Source organism: Physcomitrium patens, chromosome 20, assembly GCF_059467195.1.
Source record: "Physcomitrium patens ecotype Gransden chromosome 20, ASM5946719v1, whole genome shotgun sequence".
NCBI classification, from domain to species: domain Eukaryota; kingdom Viridiplantae; phylum Streptophyta; class Bryopsida; order Funariales; family Funariaceae; genus Physcomitrium; species Physcomitrium patens.
In genome coordinates this window covers 2,786,274-2,810,342 of record NC_143429.1, presented here as the reverse complement: position 1 = coordinate 2,810,342, position 24,069 = coordinate 2,786,274, and the positions used below count along the sequence as shown (strand labels likewise).

General features: G+C 35.8%; 2 protein-coding genes and 2 long non-coding RNA genes across 5 annotated transcripts; 2 read left to right on the top strand and 2 right to left on the bottom strand.

Annotated features, from left to right (window-relative positions):
• Positions 1-8: 8 nt before the first annotated feature.
• Positions 9-1,873, bottom strand: LOC149987254 (uncharacterized). Its single transcript, XR_016498913.1, has 4 exons — positions 1,737-1,873; positions 1,523-1,645; positions 520-581; positions 9-374 (listed from the first exon to the last, which is right to left on the bottom strand). It is a non-coding gene; the product is annotated as an uncharacterized LOC149987254 (long non-coding RNA).
• Positions 1,874-2,166: 293 nt separating this feature from the next.
• On the top strand, positions 2,167-5,041 carry LOC112273470 (F-box/kelch-repeat protein At3g61590). 2 transcript variants are annotated; one of them, XM_024502309.3, is made up of 3 exons: positions 2,167-2,669; positions 2,831-2,906; positions 3,179-5,041. In XM_024502309.3, the coding sequence occupies exon 3, from the start codon at positions 3,483-3,485 to the stop codon at positions 4,680-4,682; it is 1,200 nt and encodes a 399-aa protein (XP_024358077.1). In that variant the 5' UTR covers positions 2,167-2,669; positions 2,831-2,906; positions 3,179-3,482; the 3' UTR covers positions 4,683-5,041. The 2 variants fall into 2 exon arrangements, with proteins under 2 accessions (XP_024358077.1, XP_090101274.1); XM_090245148.1 differs by having other exon boundaries at positions 2,492-2,669; positions 3,271-5,041.
• Positions 5,042-10,303: 5,262 nt separating this feature from the next.
• LOC149987253 (uncharacterized) lies at positions 10,304-11,472 on the bottom strand. The gene is made up of 2 exons (XR_016499066.1): positions 11,115-11,472; positions 10,304-10,976 (listed from the first exon to the last, which is right to left on the bottom strand). It is a non-coding gene; the product is annotated as an uncharacterized LOC149987253 (long non-coding RNA).
• Positions 11,473-20,076: 8,604 nt separating this feature from the next.
• Positions 20,077-23,345, top strand: LOC112272936 (protein NDL3). The gene is made up of 8 exons (XM_024501135.2): positions 20,077-20,670; positions 21,152-21,251; positions 21,500-21,686; positions 21,811-21,871; positions 22,009-22,173; positions 22,294-22,353; positions 22,520-22,711; positions 22,837-23,345. Exons 1-8 carry the CDS (start codon positions 20,608-20,610, stop codon positions 23,065-23,067), a joined length of 1,059 nt encoding a protein of 352 aa, XP_024356903.1. The 5' UTR covers positions 20,077-20,607; the 3' UTR covers positions 23,068-23,345.
• Positions 23,346-24,069: the final 724 nt, after the last annotated feature.

Sequence of the window (24,069 nt, the reverse complement as noted above, 5' to 3'; positions counted from 1 at the left end):
TAGGAATCTACTGTTTGATTTATTTTTTCATTTATTTTAAGAAAAGAGAAGATATGGCAACGTCGATCTCGTCGATTTCAATTCAATTGCAGTACATGCCCGCGTCACAAATCGTGAAAAAATCAAAGTCCAATTCTAAGGTGAACATACGTGGGTAAAAAGTGTTCCAGGTAGTAAGAGGCAACATGACAATCTTCAAACAACTTCGCAACAGACTCAACAGTCTGATCAGAGGTTGACAAACGTAGACATCGATCAGACAACGAACCAGTTTAAAGCTCCTCTCAGCTCCACCTTTCAAACCCACGGCTTGGCGATGTCCGCCACAAACCAGCTCTAGACATGGTGTTGATGATCATGAACAGCCTCGTAGGCTGTGTGCACAATATTGTCAAAGATGAACCAATCAGTGAAGAACGTAAGCTCCTTCACTACCAATTCATTACAACAACGGCTACTCTCAGCTACTCTCAGTTTGAAATGCACATAATATCACATACTATTAGCTTCAAACGATACCTTGAAGTAAAGCTGGCTTGTGTGCGTCACATGGATCCAGTTAGCCGGTTTGTCTGTAAAACCTTTCAGGAATGCAATGCATGTCGAGCATAACGTGTACGTAAGACACTGATAATGAACAAATACACAAGCTCACGAGCGCACTAATTAAAACTGTTTTGACACGTATGTAAAGGGCATTAGTCCACAGTTTCAGTGCTCCCGAAACAGTGACGAGGTTTTGACAATGACCCCATGATGATATTGCACCTGGTTACCCTCTCGATCTTCCCACAAAGCCATTACTTCAGCCAGGTGGGGGCTATGTGGTGCTTTCCATAAAGGTTCACTTGAACAAATGAAACAAAACGATTAACGACAACGATGACCTTCTATTGCACATTTTTCTTTGATGATCGTATGGTTGAACATCCAATGTCCCTCAGGGTTAAAGACCGAAAGGATGTATACTACGGAACGGATTACCCTAACTTGCAAAATAAATGTTGAACACTGTTAGTAAGTGAGTGCTTGACCGTTGAAAGCATGCTTTTGCGATGGCCAACGACAAACAGCCGCAGTGAACCACAGCTTTTAAATCAGGCCAGTTTCCTTATGACCCACATGCCATTCAGGCTGAGCAGACAACATCTACCACTCAAACTTCGTAAACACAAAGTCACATGCCAGCCACCATGAGCCTTCCGGATTTCTGCTGGAATACCAACTTTACTGTGAGCGTGCATAAACTCGTCGCTCAAAACCCTAGGTGCGTTAATTCAGCGCCCTAGAAATCAATCTCTACCCTGAGAATCACCTGAACAGTCTCAAGGTATTCCAACCGAGTACCACGAAACCTAACAGTCGACTTTGGAGATGCCACACATCACGAGCAGCAACTACTTCATTCAGGGGAAAATGCAAAGAAATCAAACGAGACAAAATAAGGTTAGAAGGCAGTAAACAACACATCCAATAAAATAAAACAAAAACGAAAATACTTCTTTATCGACTGATCCATTACCAGCCCAGCAGGACATCTCTCGTCTAAAAATGACTCTGGCTTTCAGCTGGCGATTTGCTTAGCTCCGATCGAGCCAATCAGGCATCCCTACGTGGTCTTCCTCCGTGGTAGAACACGACTTTCCTGCAAAAATCCACGAAACCCTAAATCACCGCGTCACAAATGAATCTCACGGAACTGCATTGACAAATAATCTCCGGAATGGCTCGCTTACAGAGATGGGTTGTTGCAAAGCAGATGGGTCGCAAAGCTGGTGGTGCAGCAGATTCGTGCCTTGTGCTCCAATGGTTGACGTCAGCGTCCAGCGGAGATTACAACGCCACCTCATTTTGAATTTCCAGTGCTTATCGCGGATGTCACGCGGAGATCACAAACCCACCGATGTGAAAAGTGTCAGATTTTCCTGAGCTGTAGGGTAAAAGACACCTTAATTCCAGGAGCTGACAGTGTGAAAGGAACCAAGACGCTGGGAGGGTCGTGGTGTGAAAAGGAAACGACATTGCAAGCACCCGACGGTGTGAAAGGGGTCAAAAACTCGCTCTCAGTGCTGGTTTCGATGCAGACACTTTCCCAATTGCAAAGCTTCGCAGGGAAAGGGAGAAGAGGCTTCGCAGCGAGCAGCTCCGAGCAATGATCTCTCCGTTTTCAAGATTTGCAACGTTCGTGTCATCAAACGATGCTGATGAATTCGTGGCAGCAGCTGTGGGCCGCATGATCGGACCCCTTTTCTGTCGGTACCCGATTTCCTCCACCACCAAAACGCAACCCCGGTTTTGACACACAGCGAAATCATGGACAGGAGGAGTGCATTGGGCTAAGACGAAGAAGAAGATAAAGAGCTGGGGCTTGTTTTAAGTCCTGGTGGGGTCCAATCAAGCAAAGCATTTATGAAAAATCTCATTGGACGCGGGGAACACCTTCTCCCAGTTTGGTAGCAGTCACGTTTTGAGCTTCTTACCACCCCCCCCCCCCCTCCCCCCGTGCGATCGCTCTCTGCATATTCATTTTTTTGTTTTTGTGTTTTTGTTTTTTTTTTCTCTCTCTCTCTCTCTCGTTTGGAAGGCTTGCTCGGGATGCTGCTCATCACCATGCTGCAGTCGTAGGTGGTTGCTCTCCAATTGGAGACTCGGCCATTCCTTTTCTCCAGGTGGGTCGCGTGCCTTGCTTATTGCAAAACCTCCCAAGCTGCATTTTCAACTGTGTTGCGTTATTACTCGGCGGGTTTCGGAGGAGTTTGCTAGTGGGGATTGAGGTTTGTTGGGTTGTTTGTGGGTCTCAAGAAGCTCCTTGGTCTTTTGAATTTCGCAGGGATCCTCTGTTTATGAAGGGGCGAAAAAAACAAGTGGAGGCTAATGCTTTTGCGGAATTCTACGAGTACGCTCATGTGAGTTTTTATGAGAAGGATATCGAATTATTCTCTCTTAAAGTCTTGATTTTTCCCATTTCCAGTTTCATTTTCAGGTCTTTTGGTTTTGGCTTTGGTTTTGTGGGTTTGTTTCTTGCCACAGAGGGGACGCCGCTTCCCTTATGAACATTGCTTGATTTGGCGATGTGAGTGATCTCACTGTTACTGTAGGAACAGTACCTTGGACGCAGAGGAAGCGTTCTAAATTTAGGTTTAGGATTCAAGTTTGGGCGTTGGTGTGGTATTGGCAGATGTTTGGTGAGAGAGGGCGAGGACTTTCTGTCGCAAGCAGTAATTATGGACCCACAGGCAAAATCCTAAAAGATTTTTGATTCCACACCAGGTTTTCTAGCTTTGGAAGGTGGAGCAGCGTTGTTGCAAGGTGAAGTGGTCGACTTTACCTTCAATTGTTTGATCAACGAAGGTCAAAGGTTATCAGTTACTTCGTGTACGTAGTAGTTATATTAGGGGCCTTAGCAAAGTGAACGATCGCTGTTGAGAGGGCTTTCCCAGAATTAAAGCAGGTCTAGGATTGGACCTATTTTCTGCTGCAACATGGGGGCTGGGCGAAGAGAAGTCGGAAACGAAAAGGGCAAGCAGGTGATGTTACCAACATCTGAAGCAGAAAACGGATTGGAAAAGTATTTAATCTTGGACGAAGGTTGCACCCAAACCACACATACATCATGCCCAGCAGTGGTGATACCGGCGGAGATTGTAGAAAGAATCTTGTCGCTTTTGCCACCCCCGGTTATATTCAAGTTCCGCTGTGTGTGCAAAGCATGGAACAAGTTGCTTTCCTCTCCATCTTTCTTAAAGACATGCAGACCAGAGCCTCTATGCAGACCAATATTTTTCTTCTTCACAGACGACTGGAATCGGAGAGTGGCAGCGTATAGGTTCGAGTCCAAGAAGTGGTTCAAGTTCCCCTTTAGCTGCGTCCCCCATCTGACAGATGTGAGAGCTAGTGCTGGAAACTTGGTCTTGTGCGGTAACCTCGTAGCCAAAGCCGATGGCTTTGTTGAGGATGGATACGTAGTTTGCAATCCGATCTCAAAACTGTGGATTCAACTACCTCAGCCACCGTCCCAACACAAATCAGCAACCTCTCCAGTTATGGCTATGAAGCATCTGGGAGATCCCTCCTCCTCTTCATTTCATGTCACGCAGTCGATCACGGTTGAAGATGATCGGCACCTGGGAGGTAATAGTCACTTCACCTTGCTTCAAGTCTACAGCTCCGACACGAAGCAGTGGATATCTGCGGGGAGGATTTGGCACACCGTGCTTATCTCCATGGTGTGGTGCAATGACATACTCTACTGCTTGAACAGCCTCCGCCATCTCTTCTTCAGCACAACCTTGGACAGTCTCCATTGGCAGAGCGTGCAGTTGCCAATCGTTAAGGAACCTTCCATGCTGTTGGAGTGGAATGGGCGTGTTATTTTACTAAGCTTTCGCGTCTTTTCAAACAAGTTGCGGGTTTGGATGCTAGATACTCAGATCCCCTACAGTTGGATACATCTCGGACAGACTCGTGCGATTGCGGAGTTGGGCTCCCCCGTCGTGTGTGGTGATGTTATCGTTTTCATTAGTAAGAGGGATGTTGAAGCAAAGGTCGATCTGGTTACATTCAATCTTCGCGACAAGAGGTGGAGGGCCATTGAGAGATGTCCATTCATCGAGCGAACTGGTGACAATGTCTCATTTCCTAGCTCATGGTCATGCATTCCCTCCCTGCATTCGCCTTTCTAAAGAATTCTAGCATTCTTCTGCAGGCTGTCAAGCTAATTCCGCATGTTGCACGTCAGTGGGATTTGGACGTGCAGTGGTTCTGTTCAAGTTGTAAACACGCAATACAGAGGGTGTTAAACTCCACAATAGAGGGGTTAATGTCGGCGCTTGTCTATGAGAGCAAGCTCGATTCCATGGTGGGGAAAACAGCCGAAAAAGACTGGCCATTGTAAAAGTATTTTGAACTGTATACATGTCGATTGCTTTCAAAATTTTGTATTGAACATATCTAGGCTATGTGGATTTATCTTGGTTTTTGTAAGATTCACTCAATTTTAGTGCACATATTTTTAATACATATTTGCTTTGCATTGTGTCAAGTTTGATCTTTCTTTCACAATAAGAGATTTTTTTATGAATGTTGGATATTATCCACTAGCATTACTCCAAAGCTGGGTTGTAGTCAGGAATTGTTAATCCTTCATCAAATTTATTGATTCATCATTGATAATGCTTGTTTATAATGCTTATTTATTATACTTTCATTGTTCATATTTTCCTAGTTGGAGTGACCCTTGGACTTAAAACTAAAAGAGGATGTAAAAAATAAGTAAAATTGTTGAATGTAAGAAAGTTATTACTTATTTAGAAGTGGCTTAGAGTTTTCTTCTAGAACAAGCATTCTAGTAGTTACAATTACTACAAATTTGGTTCTCAATAATATGTCTCTCCTTCAAAATAATTCACCAATTGCAATTTAGTCACTTTCTTTGATATCTAAAACATAATGAATCTACTTAAAGACCTGATTAGCATACAATCAATATTATGATGTATTTCTTTGTGACTTTTGACAATTTTTTAAAGAAACCAAATTCATAGGATATATAAATAGAAGATGTAAAAATCAAGCAAAGAACCTTAGTTTTTTACATTTTGTGCTATGAGCAGATCAATAGCAACAATAATACTTAAAAACCCATTTCATGCAAAATATTAGAATAATATTAGAAATAACTTATAGATGATTTTTCTTGCATCTATTTTGAAGTGCAAATGTATATCATATCTCTAGGCCTTTAGCCCATTGCTTTAGAAAAAAAACAAAAAAATAAAAAATAAAATAAAAAACATAGATTCAAAACCATCAAATAAGTGTGAGTCTTTTGAAAGTGTTTGATAGAAATTTCACAATTTAAATTAATGAAGAAACTATAGATACAACACAAATAAAGAGCTCATAAATATGTAACTTCTAAACTCCTACAAACTTTAGGTTCAATAATATCTCTTTCAATTCAACAAATAGAAGTTATAATTAAGAATTAGATACCTACAAGTTATATTTGTACCTAAAATAAATCATTGAACATTATAGATTAACAATTAATTTTTAAGAAAATAACTTATTCTTGTTGATTTTTGCTAAATATCTCATGCACATAGTTGCAAAAAATTAATCTATCAACATTATTAGTCCAAATCTATAATGTTTAATGATTATTAGTCCAAATCTTTATTTTAACATTATCTTTATAATATTTTGAATGATTTTTTTGTTAACATTTATTAAAGTAGATTCAATTGGATGTTGTATTAACACTTTAATTAATACCACTTTTACTTTCTACATCCTAGATTATATATTTTTATTATATCTCAAGTGACTTTGATTATTACCATTTCAAATGGTAGATGATTTTTCAATAATATCTAACTCAAATCAATATGGTTATGGGTCTTAATTTTAATTCTATCAATAAAATTAATATATCTATTTTGATTTATATTTTTTTATCAAATCCTTATTCTCTTTTTCTTTAATTATGTTTGTATGTTTTGTATAAGAGAAAATGTTTTGATCTTGAAAAATCAGGTCAATAATCAAAATAATCTTAAAATGTTGATAAGAAGGGTTTTATTTATTTTTAGAAAAAAGTCAATGGAAGTTGAAGTTCTTAGAAAAAAAACGTAATAAATCAAATTCTAGAAATAGTGGTTATTCTGCATTGTAAAGACACTTAAAATTTGACTCTAAAAAAAGATATATTGTCTTACATTAAGTGATGGATGTGAACATAATATAAAAGCTTCATACATCTGTAGAAAATCATTCGTTTTATTGTTATTGATGGCTTTTGCAATCTCTATGAAAAAAAATACAAAGAAACATCTTAAGCATTGTAAGCTTTGCTTTAACATCACTATCTTTAATTTGCAAAGAAACAATGAATAGTGTCAAATAAATTGAAATAAATGAACTATCAAAACAAATTATTATATAAAATTATTATTTAAATGAAGTAAAATTTAGTTTTGTATACATATAAGATGACCTTAATACTAAGTTTTTGAGAATTTTATTAATATATTGCAATTATTGCTACTATATTATTCTTATATTTTAGTTTATTTTTATAAGTTAATTAGTTTATGGTGCAATATTTACATCTTAATTTTTTGACTTAAACTTTATATCAAAAAATATATATATTTCTTTTTATATATACAATAAAACCATATAAATTAATGAAAAACGAATTAAACTTATATTTTATTTAATTTTTTAAATTTTAGATTAAAAAAATTAAAATTAAAAAATAAGATTATTTTAAATATGAATATTATATTCTACGTTATGTATTACGATTTATTTTTCTAATATAAAATTATTTTACAAATAACGTCTAACTTTACAATATTAATGTTTAAACTTATCAGTTAATTGTTTTATTTTAAAACATTATTCTATTATTAAATATAATTATTAATTCTAAAATAATCTTTTTAAGAATAATGGATTAAAAATAAGTAAAAATAACATAGTTAAATTTATTTTTTGTAATCAAGGTTTGCAATCTTAAGTCAAGTGAAAGTAAGAGCATAAAAAACTTCACTATAGTTTGGACTTTCAAGGATGTAATCTTCTTTCATGAATCTGTAAAATCTTTTTATAAATTTATTAATTGAACCATCATCTAAAATGCAATCCTTCATCTTATCAAATTACATTGCTACATCACTCAAATCCAAACATTACCTCTGATAAACTCTAGTAATAGAATATTAAAAAAAAATTAGAATTAATTTGAAATTCTATTAAATTTATGAGTTTAATATAGGTGACATCAATAAAAAAAAATAATCAAAAATTGTAGCTAGCTTTTGCCATTGGAGGTGCATTGATAAAAAAAAAAAATTAAAAATATTATACATAAATAAATAATAGTAGATAGAAATAAAAAAATAGATAAAAATATACTAATAAGTTTATATATTTTTTGCAAAATATCAAAAAAAAAAAAAAAAAAAAAAAAAAACTTCATTCACTCAGATTAGATCTATACATGTTTTTAAGTAAATCATTAAAATGTAAAAACTTTTCAAAAAAGTTAATTATATTTAGAAATATAATTTAAAAGTATCTTATAATTTGGATGTTTGGCCTTCAAATCTTGAAGTTTTTTTTTAAGTTTTTACATGGTTTTTTCTATTAATTATTATAAATAGAGGTAAGATTAAGCTTATTTTTGGTCTTTTTAATATCTATTTTTATTCTAGTCTTGGTTCAAGATTCTACAATTTTTTTATATCTAACAACAATTATTCATTGCTTTGCATCTTTAAAAATATCTATGGCTATAATTGGATTGTTGATAAAATCTTAAAATTTAGCATTCTTATTCTATTGAACAATAACAAAAAAAAAAATTTTGAAAAGTTGCATAAAAAATTGTAATATTATTAGTCGATACATCTTAGTAATTTTTTACTATTCTAATTAGAAATTACATATTAATTATTATAAAATTACACCATACTTACAACAATGAATAATAATTAGTTTTTATTATAACTTATATAATATCAAATCTTTCTATAATATAGAAATATTTTTATATAAAAAATTAATAATAAATACTGAATTATATATCATTCATAAAAAAATAATAACTAATATGTTAGAATTTGTAGCAACTTTCTTTTATAAACTTCATTTTGATTATAAAAATATTTAAATTTTTGTAATATATATATATATATATATATATATATTAAATTTAATAAAATAATAATAATATTTTTTAAGAATTATTTAATTATAAATATTTTTATTTGAATTAAATCTAAAAATAATATTTTTTAAAAAAATTGGCCAAATGATCCTTTAATCATATCTTTTAGATATATCCTATTCTAATGTAATATCTACATAATAATATTTAGATAATAATAGAATTTTTAAATTATATTAAAGAAAGCATATAATTGAGACAATACTTTTTGTAGTAAATAAAACAATTGCTATAATGAAGTCTTGGATTTAAACCTAAGTGTTAGACAAATGACCAATCATTAAATTATTTTATTATTATTATTATTATTTATCATGTATAATGTTCTATTTTAAGTAATTTTTTCTTAATTTGGGGCTTATTTTTCTAGTTATTCTTGAATTATTAAAATAAATAAAATATTTTATAAATTTTGAATTTTTTAAAATTCTTAGTTTGGTTGACATCTATTATAAATAGCTATCCACAAAAAATATAATTCTAAGCATATTTTTATCTTTATCTATAATTAATAGAACATAACTTTTTAAATATTTTATAATAATAAACATGTAATATTTTATGGTTTTTTGCATGGTTTCAAAAATCCTTTCCAACATGGAATTATTTAGGTATAATCTTAAAATAAGGAATAGTCCAAATAAATACAAAGGTTTTTCATACAATGTGCTTAAATTAAACATGGACATTTTATTGATCTAAGAGGAATTTTAGACCTAAAAATCTATTTAAAAAGACAAAAATAAAAAAAATAATAATATGGATCTTTTATTTGATGAAAAAAAAAATCCTTCTACAAAAGTTTTGGCTTTAGAAGGTAGTAAAAATTTAGAAGAAGTCATAAAATAAGCCAAATCATTTTTTCTTTTACAACTCTAAACATATCATTTCAAATCTTAGTTCTAATAATTATGATAAATATTTTGAAATATTTTGATAGACACTTTTAGAAGGAAAAAAAAAAAAAAAAAAAAAACTCTTATAATCATTTAAAACTACACTTTTGAGATGAGCTTACTACAAATTCTAAAAGATATCACTATTCATATCATGTTTTAAAGTAAAAGTAAAATAAAAACATTCCACCTCGTTTTTTGCTCTCATAACAACTTGATTGATTTTCTACGTATAAAGCCAAATATGGTTACTTCTGTCTCAACATATACGCAGTCTGTTGCATTTTCCCCCAAATTTACATGTTACAGTCGGGCATTCCATAATACCGACAGAACATTCTTACCACAATGACTAACATTATCTCTTCGTTATCTGTTGTTGAATCGTAAAGTTCCTCTCAATGAAGGAAAACCCATCTAGCACATACATGTTTACGGAGTATACACTATATGATGTTGCACATATTAGTACTAAAGATCAATTGAGCATAGTTGTCATGTGATAAATAGGGTGCGGAATACTCCGGAGCAGAATCAAACAAGCTGGAGTGCATCGAGCCCTACAACACTCGAAGAATTTTACAGGATAGAAACTTAGAAACACCATACTCTAGAGATAGCAGATTACATGTACCATAGGCATTTTCTCATGATCGGCAAGTTAACAGTGTGATAAGCAAAACGTTCTCATCAATCGGTGAATTGTAACATCTATAGTTGCGACTCATATACGTTAAATATGGAGCTCCTGATTCACGGCACAGGCAAGAGCAAGAGCGAGTTGGAACATGCATGTCACTCTACAGGAACTGTGCGCAAATCCATGGTAAAGACGAGTTTGTGTTACTACACCTTTATCTATGCATGAACTCTAAGAGAAAGAAAAGATATGTTATCCACTCTGGACCTGTACTCAAACCTTGGTGCCTGACTTCCTGCAACTTGACACGAAACCGCCTAGACTGCGAGTTTTTCTTTGCTGAGAACAATGTTACCCAGTCGCCCAGTTATGATTTGGGTAGAACTTCGGTTTTCTCTTCAGTTCATGATCTGTCGGTTTTGACATCCAGTTAAGGGCTTTCGCAAGCACTGTGTCCGAAAGTAAGAAAAGATTGATGGATATGTTGTTCAGTCACTTCATGATTCTTTCAACAAGTGTAGGCGCCTTGACCCTCTAAATGACTAAAGAAGCCCAAGAGTAGCAACATAGTAGCTGGACAGAGAATTCAGTCATGCTCTATGTCCGATCTACCTACCTTCAAAAGTGAACTTCAAACCCCATTTTCACTCCGTTCCAACTGTCAAAACGGATTATGTGCCAGCGTGAACGTGGGCTGATAGCACTGCATTACGGAACCAAAAGTACACGATCAGCATAACAGACAGACACCAATTTGTGAAGAAAGAATCCTATACAATGAAAGGCACATGCGAGAGAATAGTGAGAAAGAATTTGATGCTCAATGCATCAGCAATTTTACCATCTTCACGGAATCTGATCCATGGATACGTCGAAAAAGAGCCCCACCAGCGATGTTGATGCTAGTATGCTATTCAAGTTTACGTTTTGCCCCTCCACCCTGGCTATGAAGGGTCTGTTTGTTCAGGAGCTCTAGGGACGTGCACTTTGAAAAAACTGTTGGTAAGAAACGCATGATCTTTGCCCCACTGTGATCTCCCTTCACTTTTAAGTTACTGTGATCTTCCACAGTCCGACACGCATGTTTAACTGTCCTGCTTAACTTTTACAAGAGCAGGGTCCCACTTGGGATTGACACAGCGATTGTCTCAGCATAGATCACATTGAGCACAGATTATCTCAGTTTCGTTTTAACGTTGAGCTTCATTGCTCAATCTGCACATTGCCATCACTACCATCTCAGCTATGAACTCCACCGATTAACTGATTAGGTGTTAAAAGGATGAGACAATTTGTGACGATCTGCACAAGCCCATTTGTTCAATCAGCTGTTTTGTAATGTTCTGTAGAAAAGATGAGTTTGGTTTGTTGGGTTGTATAGTTTGTGTTTCAGCTTACTAAACTTTGCACAGTGTATAGTGAGAATCAGAGTGTGGAAGGTTTAAGAAGGTTTTCTTAGATTCTTGCAGCTTTCATCGTTGTCAACAATGTTAGGGGCATCTTTAGATGAGTTGGATGTTATTATTCTAATTTATAAATTGTGAAATTTGTATGTTGTATGTAAGAGTTAAATCCTGTTCATTTTAAAATCAAACTATTTCACAAAAAAATAAAAAGAAACAAATAAAAATTGTATGAATAACTTTAAAAAATATTATTTATTCATATTGATATTTATATACACATGCAATATGGCACTAGAAAATCAAAATGTTATGCATGACCAACTAAAGGCTTTTTTCAAAAATAATTTTTAATAAAATACCTAACCTTCAAGTGTGGTGAGCAACACCTTGTTTGCAATCTAAACTACAAATTCCTTTATATATGTCCAATGATGCTTATCTAGGCTTTACATTCTTGGAAAGTATGAACAATCTTTCAAATGCTATTTTAAACATTTGTTTATTTTTTCTAGTGTTTTCATATAAATATTCCTGAATTATATTATACTTGATGCCTTTAACCTTAAAACAAAATTTAATTGTCTAGTTTTAACATTTGCTTTTATAAAACATCAAAAATATTCATCATTTTTATACATTATTTTGTGCCTTTTTTTATTAGCAAATATATTAGATGTAATTTTTAATTTATATAAATAGATAAATAAATAAATATATTTTTATATGATAAAAAAATCATCAATCTAAACAACCTCACAATTGCAAAATGTATCAAAATAATTATATACTTATATTCAATTTTAATTCAATAATATAAATAAAAAGTATAAATATAATATACAAAAAATATCTAAACTTAATTAGAATTTTATTATATTTTATATTTTATGCTTTAAAAAAAAAAAAAAAAAAAAAAAAAAAAAAAACTAGTTTAAATTTAAAACTTTTATTAAAAAAATCATTGTAAAAAGAAGACACCTAAGGAGTGGTTAAATATTAAAAGCGTAAATGTTCCAAAACATAACTCTTAAACCAATGCATCAAAAAAAATAATTTATACACTTACCAAAGAATTATATACAATATAAAACACATAAAGAATTTAAATAAGCCAATGTATCAAAAACTTTAATTTATATATTTACTAAAAATTTATATATATGTAGAGAATTTAAATAAGTTGCAGAAATTCAAAATAAACAAATAAATTTTATATATGTAATTTTTTGAAATTTTATAATAATCATAGATATAAAATGCTATTTTTTAATTAAAATTGTAAAAAATTGTAAAAAATATAGGTATATTTTTTTAAGTATTCTTTATATATTTAATATTTTCAGTTAATTATTTTATATTCTATATCATTGGGTATCAAAAATATATATATTAATTATATTAATTATATTTAAAATTTTCAAATTTTCAATTATTTCAAATCATCAAATATGAGCATGTGTTTCATGCTCATATTTGTCTACATGAGAAAGATTCAAAAGAAGATTAATTTCAGTTTAAGAATATTGATGCAACTTAGAAATAATAAAAATGAAAGTATGAACTAATATGAACATTTACTTCTGTGTACAAGCATGTTTATTTTATTGTATTTTTCTCTACAACTCGTCAATATTAGATTTGAAAAGAACAATATTTATGAATAAATAAAATAAATAAGTAATTGAGTTTAGATGTAACATCTTTTTAGAAATCTTAAGGCCTTTTAGTACAACAGGATTGAAAAAACATGAAAAATTGTAAAACAATTGAGGGCAAAGATTCTTACGATGATGAGCTTTTGGAGGCTTTATTCTTGGTTTGTGATACAAATACATCCACCAAAGTTTTAATTTTATCTTTTTTTACTACATTGTATCAGAAATCTCTGCCGCATAGAAAATCCATTTTTTTTCAAAGATCACGAACACAATGTTGTTGTGGACACTGACAACCCCACATTTTGTCAACATTTGCTGCTAAGAAGAAACAATGGTGAGCACAAGACACTGTGAGAATGTGCAGACAACTCTCTGACTCTAGCTAATCTTTTTACAGCTTCGCAAAGTATCGAACTATTGTATTTACAAGCTGCAGTCAGAAAGCGAGAACAAACACCAGCAGGACTTTCCACCGAAAACCGCACCCCGTCGGCAAAAGATCTATTTGCACTGCAACGCGCAGCTGCGCTCATGAAATTTCATGTACACTTTCAAGTGAATTACATGTGTAGAGATTTCAGCTGAAGCTCTCATGGATGTAGCACTTGGATCAAACCGTGAGAAGGAGAGTGGCGAAGTGGTTCGGAAGATTGGATCCAGAATACAGACTATGTGTTACGAGGTGTAAATGGCACTCTCGCCAATGATAACTTCAACCACTCCTCCCCGCAGTAGAGTGTCACAACGTTTGGTCCTTGAAGTCAGTTGGGTTTTGCAAAATGATTGTTTTTGCCCATCTCATCATTTAACCTCGTGTGTCTCCAAACAGGACGTGTGGCTTCTATGGTAATGCAAACTTATGAGTGCAGACACAAATGTTCCCAGACTAGACTCGAAGCGATCAACTAGACTCATTCAGCCCTGGTGTAAACTAACCGGCTCTTCGTAGCTTGTACGTGAACCAATAAGAGACATGGTGAGCTATGTATCAACCTCCAAATCTAGAATACCAGCGCACTGCAAAGTGTGGTGAGTATCCACCCCCCCTGTTCGTGACAGTGCTGGAACCAGTTGGATTAATTGGGTTACAGAAGGAAAAAAAAGTAGGAATTTACAACACAGCATTGACACAAGATGCTGTTGACAATAATACGTGCCCCTTTCGGCGAGGGAACATCGCCCAAGGGAATGAAGTAGACAGTCCACGTTGCCGTGTCCGCTTCTCACCTGGGTCCATGTCGACCTGTCAGAACGGGATTATTGACATGTACCGAATATTACACGCTGCGATCTGTTGAAACGACGACAATCGTCACCGTCACCTCGATCAATATTCAAGGCATAGAAATCACACACTGCGAGCAAGAAGGAGAGGATCTGATCCTTCATAGTCTGCTGTTGCGCTTGACGTCGATGTGGTTGCAGGAGTCGCTTCTGTACTCTGCCACAGAATTCCACGACCAAGTACTGTAGAACAACGGATTCGAGGATTCGGTTCTATCCATGCGCCGCAAGTCTTGGGGGGGAGGGTGGATGGCAGTGCAGCATCGCCAGGCCGAAAGCTTAGCCTTGAATTCCTTCAGTGACGACTCTGAGCGAGAGTGAGTTAACTTTATGAGTCAATGTGGAAATCACCATCCAAATTTTAATATCGAGGTATTACAATAAATTGATTGGATGTTAGGGGTTGTATTATTATAATAAAATTTATAAATCTAAAACATTTATTGGAACGCCTTTGGGTGTTAAATCGTTTACGTCCAAAATTATCTGTTATTCATTATTATCAACTTTTGTATTATCTATTAAATATATGAAGAGTCATGTTTGTTATGTATAAACATTGATTTATACAAAACATGTGGATACTGAATTGTTTATTAACCACCTGCTTGCAATAGTAATTACTAAATGGCGAATATTGGATAGTGAAATCAAAGTTCTCTTCTGATATGTGATTAATCTTTAAACAAACAATATTTCCTTTGATTTTCAAGGGTGGTGTCTATTGTCTCATGTGTGTGTGTGTATATATATATATATATATATATATATATATGTATTCATTTTAAGCATGCAAAATTATTGAAAACCAATTTCAATTGAATTATCTTTTAATTACTCAATCATTCAAATATTTAAATTACAGTTATATTACATTATTATTATTGAATCACTCTAAAATTAAACTTACTGGTATAAACTTGAAGTCAGTGAACATCTCAAACGCAAAAAAGAACATTGTATAACAACAAGTAAATAAATCAGTAGAACAAAATAAAAAAACACACTTTGTTCTATATTACGAAAACCAGTATGTAATATGTGCGTTAAAATATAAAACAATGATTTTGTTTTGGCGTTATGCACCACATTATTTCAAATTCACATTCTAAACTCATCGGTTCTAGGTTAAGTTTTGTTCTCACGTTCCTGACGGACGATCCCAAAGGTTGTTCCCTAAGAAAGTTCCCGACCATCGGTAGAATCCATTGGCCAGAGGAAAATGATGCAATAAGAGTCAGCGACGAAAGCGGCAGATCATGCGGCCCATTTGCAGTCTCACCGACACCGCGGCCGCAGGAATCGCGGCAGCGTGCTGCCAAGAGCTGTCGAAAGCCACCTGGCAGGGGGGTTCCTTCCCAGCTGGGAGGGGAGCCTTAGAATTCTGCAGTCCCGTCCGGGTCTAACGGATGAACTTCTCCATTCAACCACTTCATATGGATGAAATCACCGCCACAACTATAGTTATGGGAATATTCTCCAGTTGATGCCATGCGAACCTCCCGTGGCCTTACCTGTCCACCGCAATTTTTGCAACGTGTGCAACGTTGGTTCAGGTTTGATGTTGGTTGTGCTCATTCCCGTTCCAAAGGGGCCGTTGGGCGCAGGTTGAGTGTGAAATTCATTGTGAATTTGAAGAAAAATAATAATTTTGAGATGTTCCGTGGTATTTCAATTAAGAATATAAATGAAAATGATTTTCATTTGAACTTTTATTTATCCAAATATAGTTTAAATGATTCTTTATTTGGGATGAAAAACATTTCTATGTTCATGATTTGATTACATGTATGTATGTTTTACTAATTTTTGATTCACTTAAAAGAACCACGTTTATTTAATGTCAATATACATCTATGACTTAAGTCTTTCACGTATCTAATTATTTGTATTCTATTACCTTGATGCATAATTTATCATATTTACTTTCATTTTCATGTATTTGATTTGATTTGTTTTTATGAATCCCTTGCATTGTTTGTTCTTGCTCTTTTTCAAACTGTGTTTTGTATCTCTTAGTTGATATTCTGTTTATTAAAAATGTAATATATGTAATTTTCATGATCCCTTCACAGTTCAAAGTACTCCTTGTCCTTTGGGAGTGAACCCTTCAGTTCAATCCAACATTGATCATTCATGACTACCCAGCTCCCTTCCTCTTTAATGCTATACACGTTAACATTTTTGCAATTAAGAGCCAAACATAAAAACATCCATATCCATTAGCCCACATCACAATGTTATTTTTTACTCCAATTGTGTATGATATACAAAACTGGGTTGTGTAAAACTTGTATAATCAAAGGATTCAAGTATCAAATTCAACAGTCTTGGGACATGAAACCAAATCTCAAGGGCATCCTGGGCTGTTCTGTTAGTGAAACAGTCAACTGGTTAGGGTATCACAAGCATGTTCTGGCCTGAAGAAATTAAAACAAACCACTTCCATTCGATGAGGTGGGTGAGATGCCTGAAAGCTTCCAGGACAGAGAGAAGAGCTTCAAGCAAGTGACACCTGACAATTAGCAACCAACCACCAAAGCTGATTTTGAGACATTATTCACAAGTGTCATGCCAGTGGCATTCCACATGTTCATAATATTGTGGTGGCTTGTATGCCAAGCTGGCAATTCGGAAGCTATTTTTAATCAGTGGGTCTGTAAGCCATTCTTTTTTATCAGACAAGCTGGACAGCCTTCCATGGACGTGCATCCCTCTGGAGTTCTGTTATTTGAATGGTGTGAGATTTGGGTTCTTGTTGGTGCAACCCTCTTTTTATGGGTCCTTTTGAGCTGTAGAGAGAGAAAGAGGGGAGAAATCAAAAGGTTGATTACCCACTTGGTTAACTATTTTAGTGCACATGGCAGCACATGAAGAAATTTCGAACCAATCATTTTTCATTCCCACAAAAGATGTCATATCCTTCGTGTTGCAGAATATTCGTCCTACATCTTTTTACTGTTGTGTTTCTTTCTTTCTTTCTCTGAGACTGTACATTGTTTATGTATTTAAGTGGAAATTTTCATGATTAAAAATGGGTTAACCTTGTCTTTCCAATTAAGTAACCTATGTTTTAAGTTAGTTTAGTTCAAAAAACTATTGTACATCAACAAGATAAATCAATGGTATTATTTGATCCACATTTTGAAATATTTGCATGTGATTAGTTCATTTTTTGTAATCTTCCAATATCAATTTCCTTACATGTTGTTAATTATCATATGTTAATGCTTCTTGAAGGGCAAAAGGAATGACTTGGAAATGGGTTTTGCTTGAAAACGTTTATGAATTAATTAATTGGCATTGTTAGAATTTGCTTTTCTTCTTTATTCTGAAAGACAATGAAATGAGATGCCCTTCAAATTCTACTAAACAACATTTATTATTGAATTCACAAAACATGTCTTAATTACTTTGAACAGTGGGTTGAAATGGATGAAGATTACAGAATTATAGCAATAACGTGGAGGATATAACTAAATTAACATCACTGATTTTGAAGGGTAATGGCTTTATCACTCTACAGTGCAGTTTTCCTTCAGAGTTGTTATTATCTTGAAAAGGTTAAGAATTTATTAATTTATTGCTATACAAACCCCATACATGGAACACTAACTTTTGCAAATTATAACATCAAGACAATGAATTCATTTCAAAGTTACAGTTTGGTGACAACCATTGGTGAGCAAGGGTTATCCCTCAGAATTCTACTGAGTTGCCCCTATTTTCCTCCACAGAGTCTGAAGCTTAGAAGATACATTGCTTGATGCAGACCAATGTCTTTCAGAATTGAAGAGCAGCGGTAGGCCTCCTTCAATTTTGCTTGAATGGGATTCTTAATAGCTTCAAGGAACATTCTAATTAGTGGGTTTCAGACCCCACATTACTATAAATAATAATAGTAATTGTAGTAAAGCTGGATCTTCAAGCTCAATGCTCCAAACTTTGGCTTGTCATCTTCATACATGACAAAAAGTTTCAGAATTCCTAGAATGGGACAACAAGCCAAAAAAGACCCAAGAATTGCAAAAAGCAAAAGCATGATGGAGGGAGGGAGAGAGAGAGACAGTCAAAGAAAGGGCCACGTGTAGGGTTGGATAGGGGCTCCTGACAATGTAGGTGTGAATGGATCTCCTATTGTAGAGGCCCTAATTTCTTCATCCCACTTAGCTGGGTTTATTATACACCTTGTTTTTGTTTTCATTCTATATTAATCAGACCATGTGTGGTGTGCCAGGGTGGACGGTCCTGTGTGTTTATGCATGACCCAAGGTTGCTATTTGTTCATCCAAGGATGAAAAACTGAATCCTCTTGCAATTTGTGTGGGAAAAGCAAAAGAACAAGGTTGTCATTGACGTTTCTATTTTACACCCATGGTTGCATTTAATTAAAATACTGTGTTCTTTGTACGCTTCCATCACAATAGTGAAAGTTAAGAATAAACAGATTGATTTATTTGTTTACTTGTTTACTTGTTTGTTTGTGTATTGGTTTGTTTGTTTTTTTTTTCTTTCCTTCTGAGAATTTCTCTTTGATTAAGGTGGCTTGACACTAGATCATGTGGAAATGTCAAGCTGTAGCATGTTGAAAATTTGTTTTGACAGTTTGGTGAATTGAATCAAAGTGTCAACAAAGTTTGTAAACTAGCTGCTCCTGCTTGTGTGAAGAACTTCTATGATTCTTATATTTTACTCCACTTTATTTTACTTTTGGTCAATTATATTTCTGTCTCACCTTTCTAACCTTGTGGACCATGTCACAGTGGACCATAAACTGAGAGCATCAGCTAATAATTGAGCAAAGAAAGGAGATATAAAAAAGGGAAACAATGGGCTAGCCTTGTAAAACATCCCTATGAACAAACGAACAAACAAACACAGCCCATTTTGATTTTAACCCCATACCAACTCAATCAAGTGATTACCATTCATTCGTAGAAGCCATTGCAGTCACCATAAAAACTCCACTGGATACTCCATCCAGTGCCAAGATGATTGAGATGACATGGCATTTTCTAACACCAGTCGTCCATTGCTTGTTGGCTCAATGATGTAAACAATACATCCTACTACGACTACTACTACTTTTACTGATGACCCCCCCCCCCCCCCCCCAATGATTTCCCAGAGAGAGAGTGTGTGTTCTTTCATAGTTGAGCCCACGGTGATTGCACGAGCCACACTTTTTTATTTCCCTTTTCTTACGTTTGTCTCTAATCAGGCGATCAAAGCGTGAGGGGCAGGTACCGCGTGGGACTTCCCTTGCCTACCTCCGACCCTCCAGCACTGCAGTCTCGTGCCCCAGAAAAGGGGGGCCAGGTTCGGTTTCCTACCCGGCTCTACCCTCCGCCTTTAGCGTAGCAGGTGACATGCAAGGAAGGGAGGCTCGGAAAGAGCGGGGCAGGGTAGGTGGGAAGCCCCATAACCTGCCAGCCAGCTCCAGCTCGACTTGCAAACCTCACGCACTTCGCAGTTTCAGCCTCAATATGGCCTGTCTTGCAGCATAGCATCGCATTTCCACTCGTTTCTGCTGCTGTCACAGCGCCTGCGATTGACGCGCTACTTCTCTGCTGCACTCTTCAATTGTATTAATCGGATTGAATAGGAATAGTGTGCCGAGGGGAGTAGGATTTGTTAGTTGCTTGTGGCGCTTCACGCTTTCCCTCATTTTCTTCTTCTGCACCGTTGTTGTGGTGGTTCTTAGGAGTAATTGCAACGTTAGTTTGATTTGGCTGGAAATTTTGCTCGAGTGTGATTTAATGGTGCCAGGGTTTGGGTCTTTCTGGTGGTAGCGAGCGGGTCTTAAGAAAAGAGGGTGTGCATTTGCGGGTTGTTGGAGTGAGGCGACGTCAATGTTTACAATAGTTAATTTTATTTTCGCTTAAATCTTTTTGAGAAAGTGAGGAAAGTGAACTCGGGTCAATGCGGATGCATACAATGATGTGAAAAGGAGTAGCGCGATATTCTGGTTTTTTTGCCGCGTGAGATGATGGAGGAGGGGGGTGACTCGATTGCTTTGGACATGGACATTGTGCCGTCGGGTGGACAGGTACAAAGGGTTCCTCTGGTTTTTTTGGTTGTTTGAGCCTCCTCTTCCCCTCTCCGGTTGCCTCTGCGAATTTTGCGAGTTTCGTAGAAGCGAATGGTTGCAGTGGATGAGGGAGAGGTAATGTGAAAATGCAGTGAGAGAAGGATGTCGTGATGGTGGATGACAGGAGAGAGACGTGCCTTAGATTTGGTTGTTAGATTTTAGTGTAAGGGGTTGTCAGTGTAGAATTGGAACAGGAGTTTGTAATTTGAGGTAGAGTGGCGGTTCTGTTTGTTTTAAATTAAGGAGGGTGTCAGGTTCTAATAGAATCTGAATTTGTCTCGCTGGCTTTTGCTCGCACCCTCTGTTGAGAACGGGGCTTTGCTGTCTTTGTAGAACACCTTCCTCAGCCCTATTATTTTTGTACTCTTGTCATGTGGTGAATTGTTCATGTAGCTCTCCGCTGTGATACGCACTCGCTGACACTTTAATCTGATGACAGGAGTATATGGTACCGACGTCGTTTGGGCATATTTCAGTTACTGTATGCGGGGATCAAGATAAACCCGCTCTCGTTACCTATCCCGACGTAGGACTAAATTGTAAGTCTCAGAATTCCAGTGTATCATGTCTAGTACTATCGAGGTTTTTCAGCATGTAATGATCTCTCTTGAAAATTCCCTACACTTGTTTATTTAAAATACCAACTATATTTTTCTTCTTGAATTATTAGAAGTTGTTTACAGCTTTTTATTTCCTTTCTCCCTCGGTTGGGCGTAAGAAATTAGTTAATTAGATATCAGTTAATATCTGTACAAGCTGGAGGTCTGACATTACAACCTGGATGTAGATTTATCTTGCTTTGAAGGACTATTCTCTTGTCCAGAAGCCTCGTCGGTGCTCTTCTTCAACTTTTGCATTTTCCATATAAACCCCCCCGGTCACGAGATTGGGGCCTCTCAAAGTGACTCTGAGCTCTCTTCACTATCCGTAGATGATTTAGCTGACCAAGTGGCGGAAGTATTGGATTATTTTGGGTACGTTGATTATATATCCTTCATTCTGATGTATTTAACTTTCATTACCAATCACATTCTGAGCAAAAGTTAGACAGCCGATGACTTGGGCTTGACCACTTGGGTTATATTTTGCTAATTTCAGGCTGGAGGAGGTGATCGGCATGGGAGTCACCGGCGGAGCGTATGTTTTGAGTCTCTTCGCTGTAGGTTTTCTTCTCATACTTATGAAGCTTCTTTAACTTCAGGAAATGATCGCATTGTTTGAGCACTTGTTCTGGTTCCATGAATGTTGGTTTTGGATATAACAGAGTTTGATTAGTAAGCTCTTGGTGATGTGCAGTGCAAATATACCGAACGTGCACTCGGGTTGATTCTGGTGTCACCTCTCGCCCGAAGTCCATCGTGGACTGAATGGCTGCACAATCAAGCTATGATAAGCCTACTTTACTTCTGCGGCATGACCGAGTTTGTTAAGCAGAGATTTATCCAACGGTACTTCAGTTCGGTAAGCATCCTTGCTGATGAAGCAGATACTAAATCTATGAAGAGTAAATCCATTCCAAATGCTGATTACTACTTGCAGGAGATGTATGGAAGTAACATGGTTTTTGGTTCATTCTCCCAGGAAGTTCGCGATGCTGCTGCTTCTGTGGGGGGAACAGACTTGTTAGCGACCATCCGTCGAGTGAGTAGACTAAACCTTTGGAGATAGCCAACTTTTGTGGGAAAATCAAAAGAATTTACAAGCTTGATATATATATATATATATATATATATATATTCTCTCGCTCTCTCGACGTGCCTAGAATTCGTCTGGTGCTTGATCTTTGAGTGTTTTGTGGCCTGTGCAGGTCATGGATGATGGACGCAGTGAAAGCATAATGCATTATCTGCAAGCTATTCATCACAGACAGGACTTGACCGAAAGTTTAAGAAACTTGAAATGCCGCACATTGATCCTGGTTGGTGATCAGTCTCCCTTCCATCAGGAAGCTCTACACATCAGCGAAGCTATGAATAAACGCTACAATGCGTTGATTGAGGTGAGATTTTCAGCACCTTTCTTCTGACCAACAAACGAGCCCCCACTCGATTTCGTTCTTGTCATTTTATTGTCTGTAGCGCAACTGGCAGATAGCCATCTGACAATCGCATGTATTGTTGACAGGTCGAAGGATGTGGATCTATAGTTACTGAAGAGCGACCACAGTCTATGTTGGTGCCAATCGAGTTATTTCTCACAGGCTATGCGTTTTATGAACGGCCGCTAAGATCTCTGAATTCGAGCCCCAGAAGTCCGTTGAGTCCACCCTGCATGTCTCCCGAGCTCCTCTCTCCGCAGAGCCTCGGACTGAAGTTGAAGCCCATCAAGACGCGCGTCTCTTCACCTGAGCACTAGCACGCACCACAACACTGAATACTTTTGCAATATATTCTGGTGTTGGGCGTCTCGGACCATTCTCTGAGCACCGCGCTCCACATCATTCAGTGCCGCCATCATGTACCATTCCTGTAGCGTTATCCCCCGAGAGCCTAGTTTGCACATTACGAGAACCCAATAAAGTGTGGCCAGCATCTCCTCTACTCTGCCTGAGGGGCGAGATGCTCCTCACACAAAGTGACTGCGGATTCATGATTCATTGCAATGAAATTTTTGTACATTAGCATTGCCCCTCACTTACTGACTGTCGAATGTTAAACTCCTGCAGAATATATTGAATATAAGTACTTAATATTGATCAACTAACAAATAGCTCATACTACATACAGTGTATTCATAGCAGATTACTCAAACCAGGCTGCTACATCTCTAAATTCAGTTACTGTGAATCGACGCTGATCAAGGAGCTATGTAACAGTGAAGGTAAAGAGAGATGGCATGGCATGGAATCTCACATTACTACAATCAACTTGAGAGTAGTAAAGAGAGATGGCATGGCATGGAATCTCACATTACTACAATCAACTTGAGAGTAACTCGTCATATTCATTCGTTTGAGATTTTGTTTCTTGAAATGGCGTGTCAAATAACAGAGTTGTTTGAAACTGTAATTCATTATCACTATGAATTCATCAAGTGTATGAAAACTATAAATCCTTAAACTAACAGGCAATAGTTTAGCCAGTGTATTAAGATACTAAAAATTGTGTATGATAGAACAATAGCTATTAAAAACACACCACTCTAAGATTGAACAGCCATAAAATAAAAATAGTTATGTAATTTCTTTTTAAATAACATAAGCTTATGGCGCACAAAAAACACACACATGGATGCACATACATAGCTGCGATGTGTAGGCAAATTATTAATATCTTCATATTTCAAAATATTATAAAAAACTTACGGTTATTGAATTTTTATACTTGAATGTGTTTATATATATATATATATATATAT

Excerpts from the sequence above, each read along its gene's own strand:
- LOC112273470 (XM_024502309.3), top strand. The coding sequence starts at position 3,483 with ATGGGGGCTGGGCGAAGAGAAGTCGGAAACGAAAAGGGCAAGCAGGTG.
- LOC112272936 (XM_024501135.2), top strand. The coding sequence starts at position 20,608 with ATGATGGAGGAGGGGGGTGACTCGATTGCTTTGGACATGGACATTGTG. Across the intron at positions 21,872-22,008 it reads ATGTTTTGAGTCTCTTCGCT|TGCAAATATACCGAACGTGC; the intron begins GTAGGTTTTCTT and ends GGTGATGTGCAG. Across the intron at positions 22,354-22,519 it reads TGTTAGCGACCATCCGTCGA|GTCATGGATGATGGACGCAG; the intron begins GTGAGTAGACTA and ends TGGCCTGTGCAG.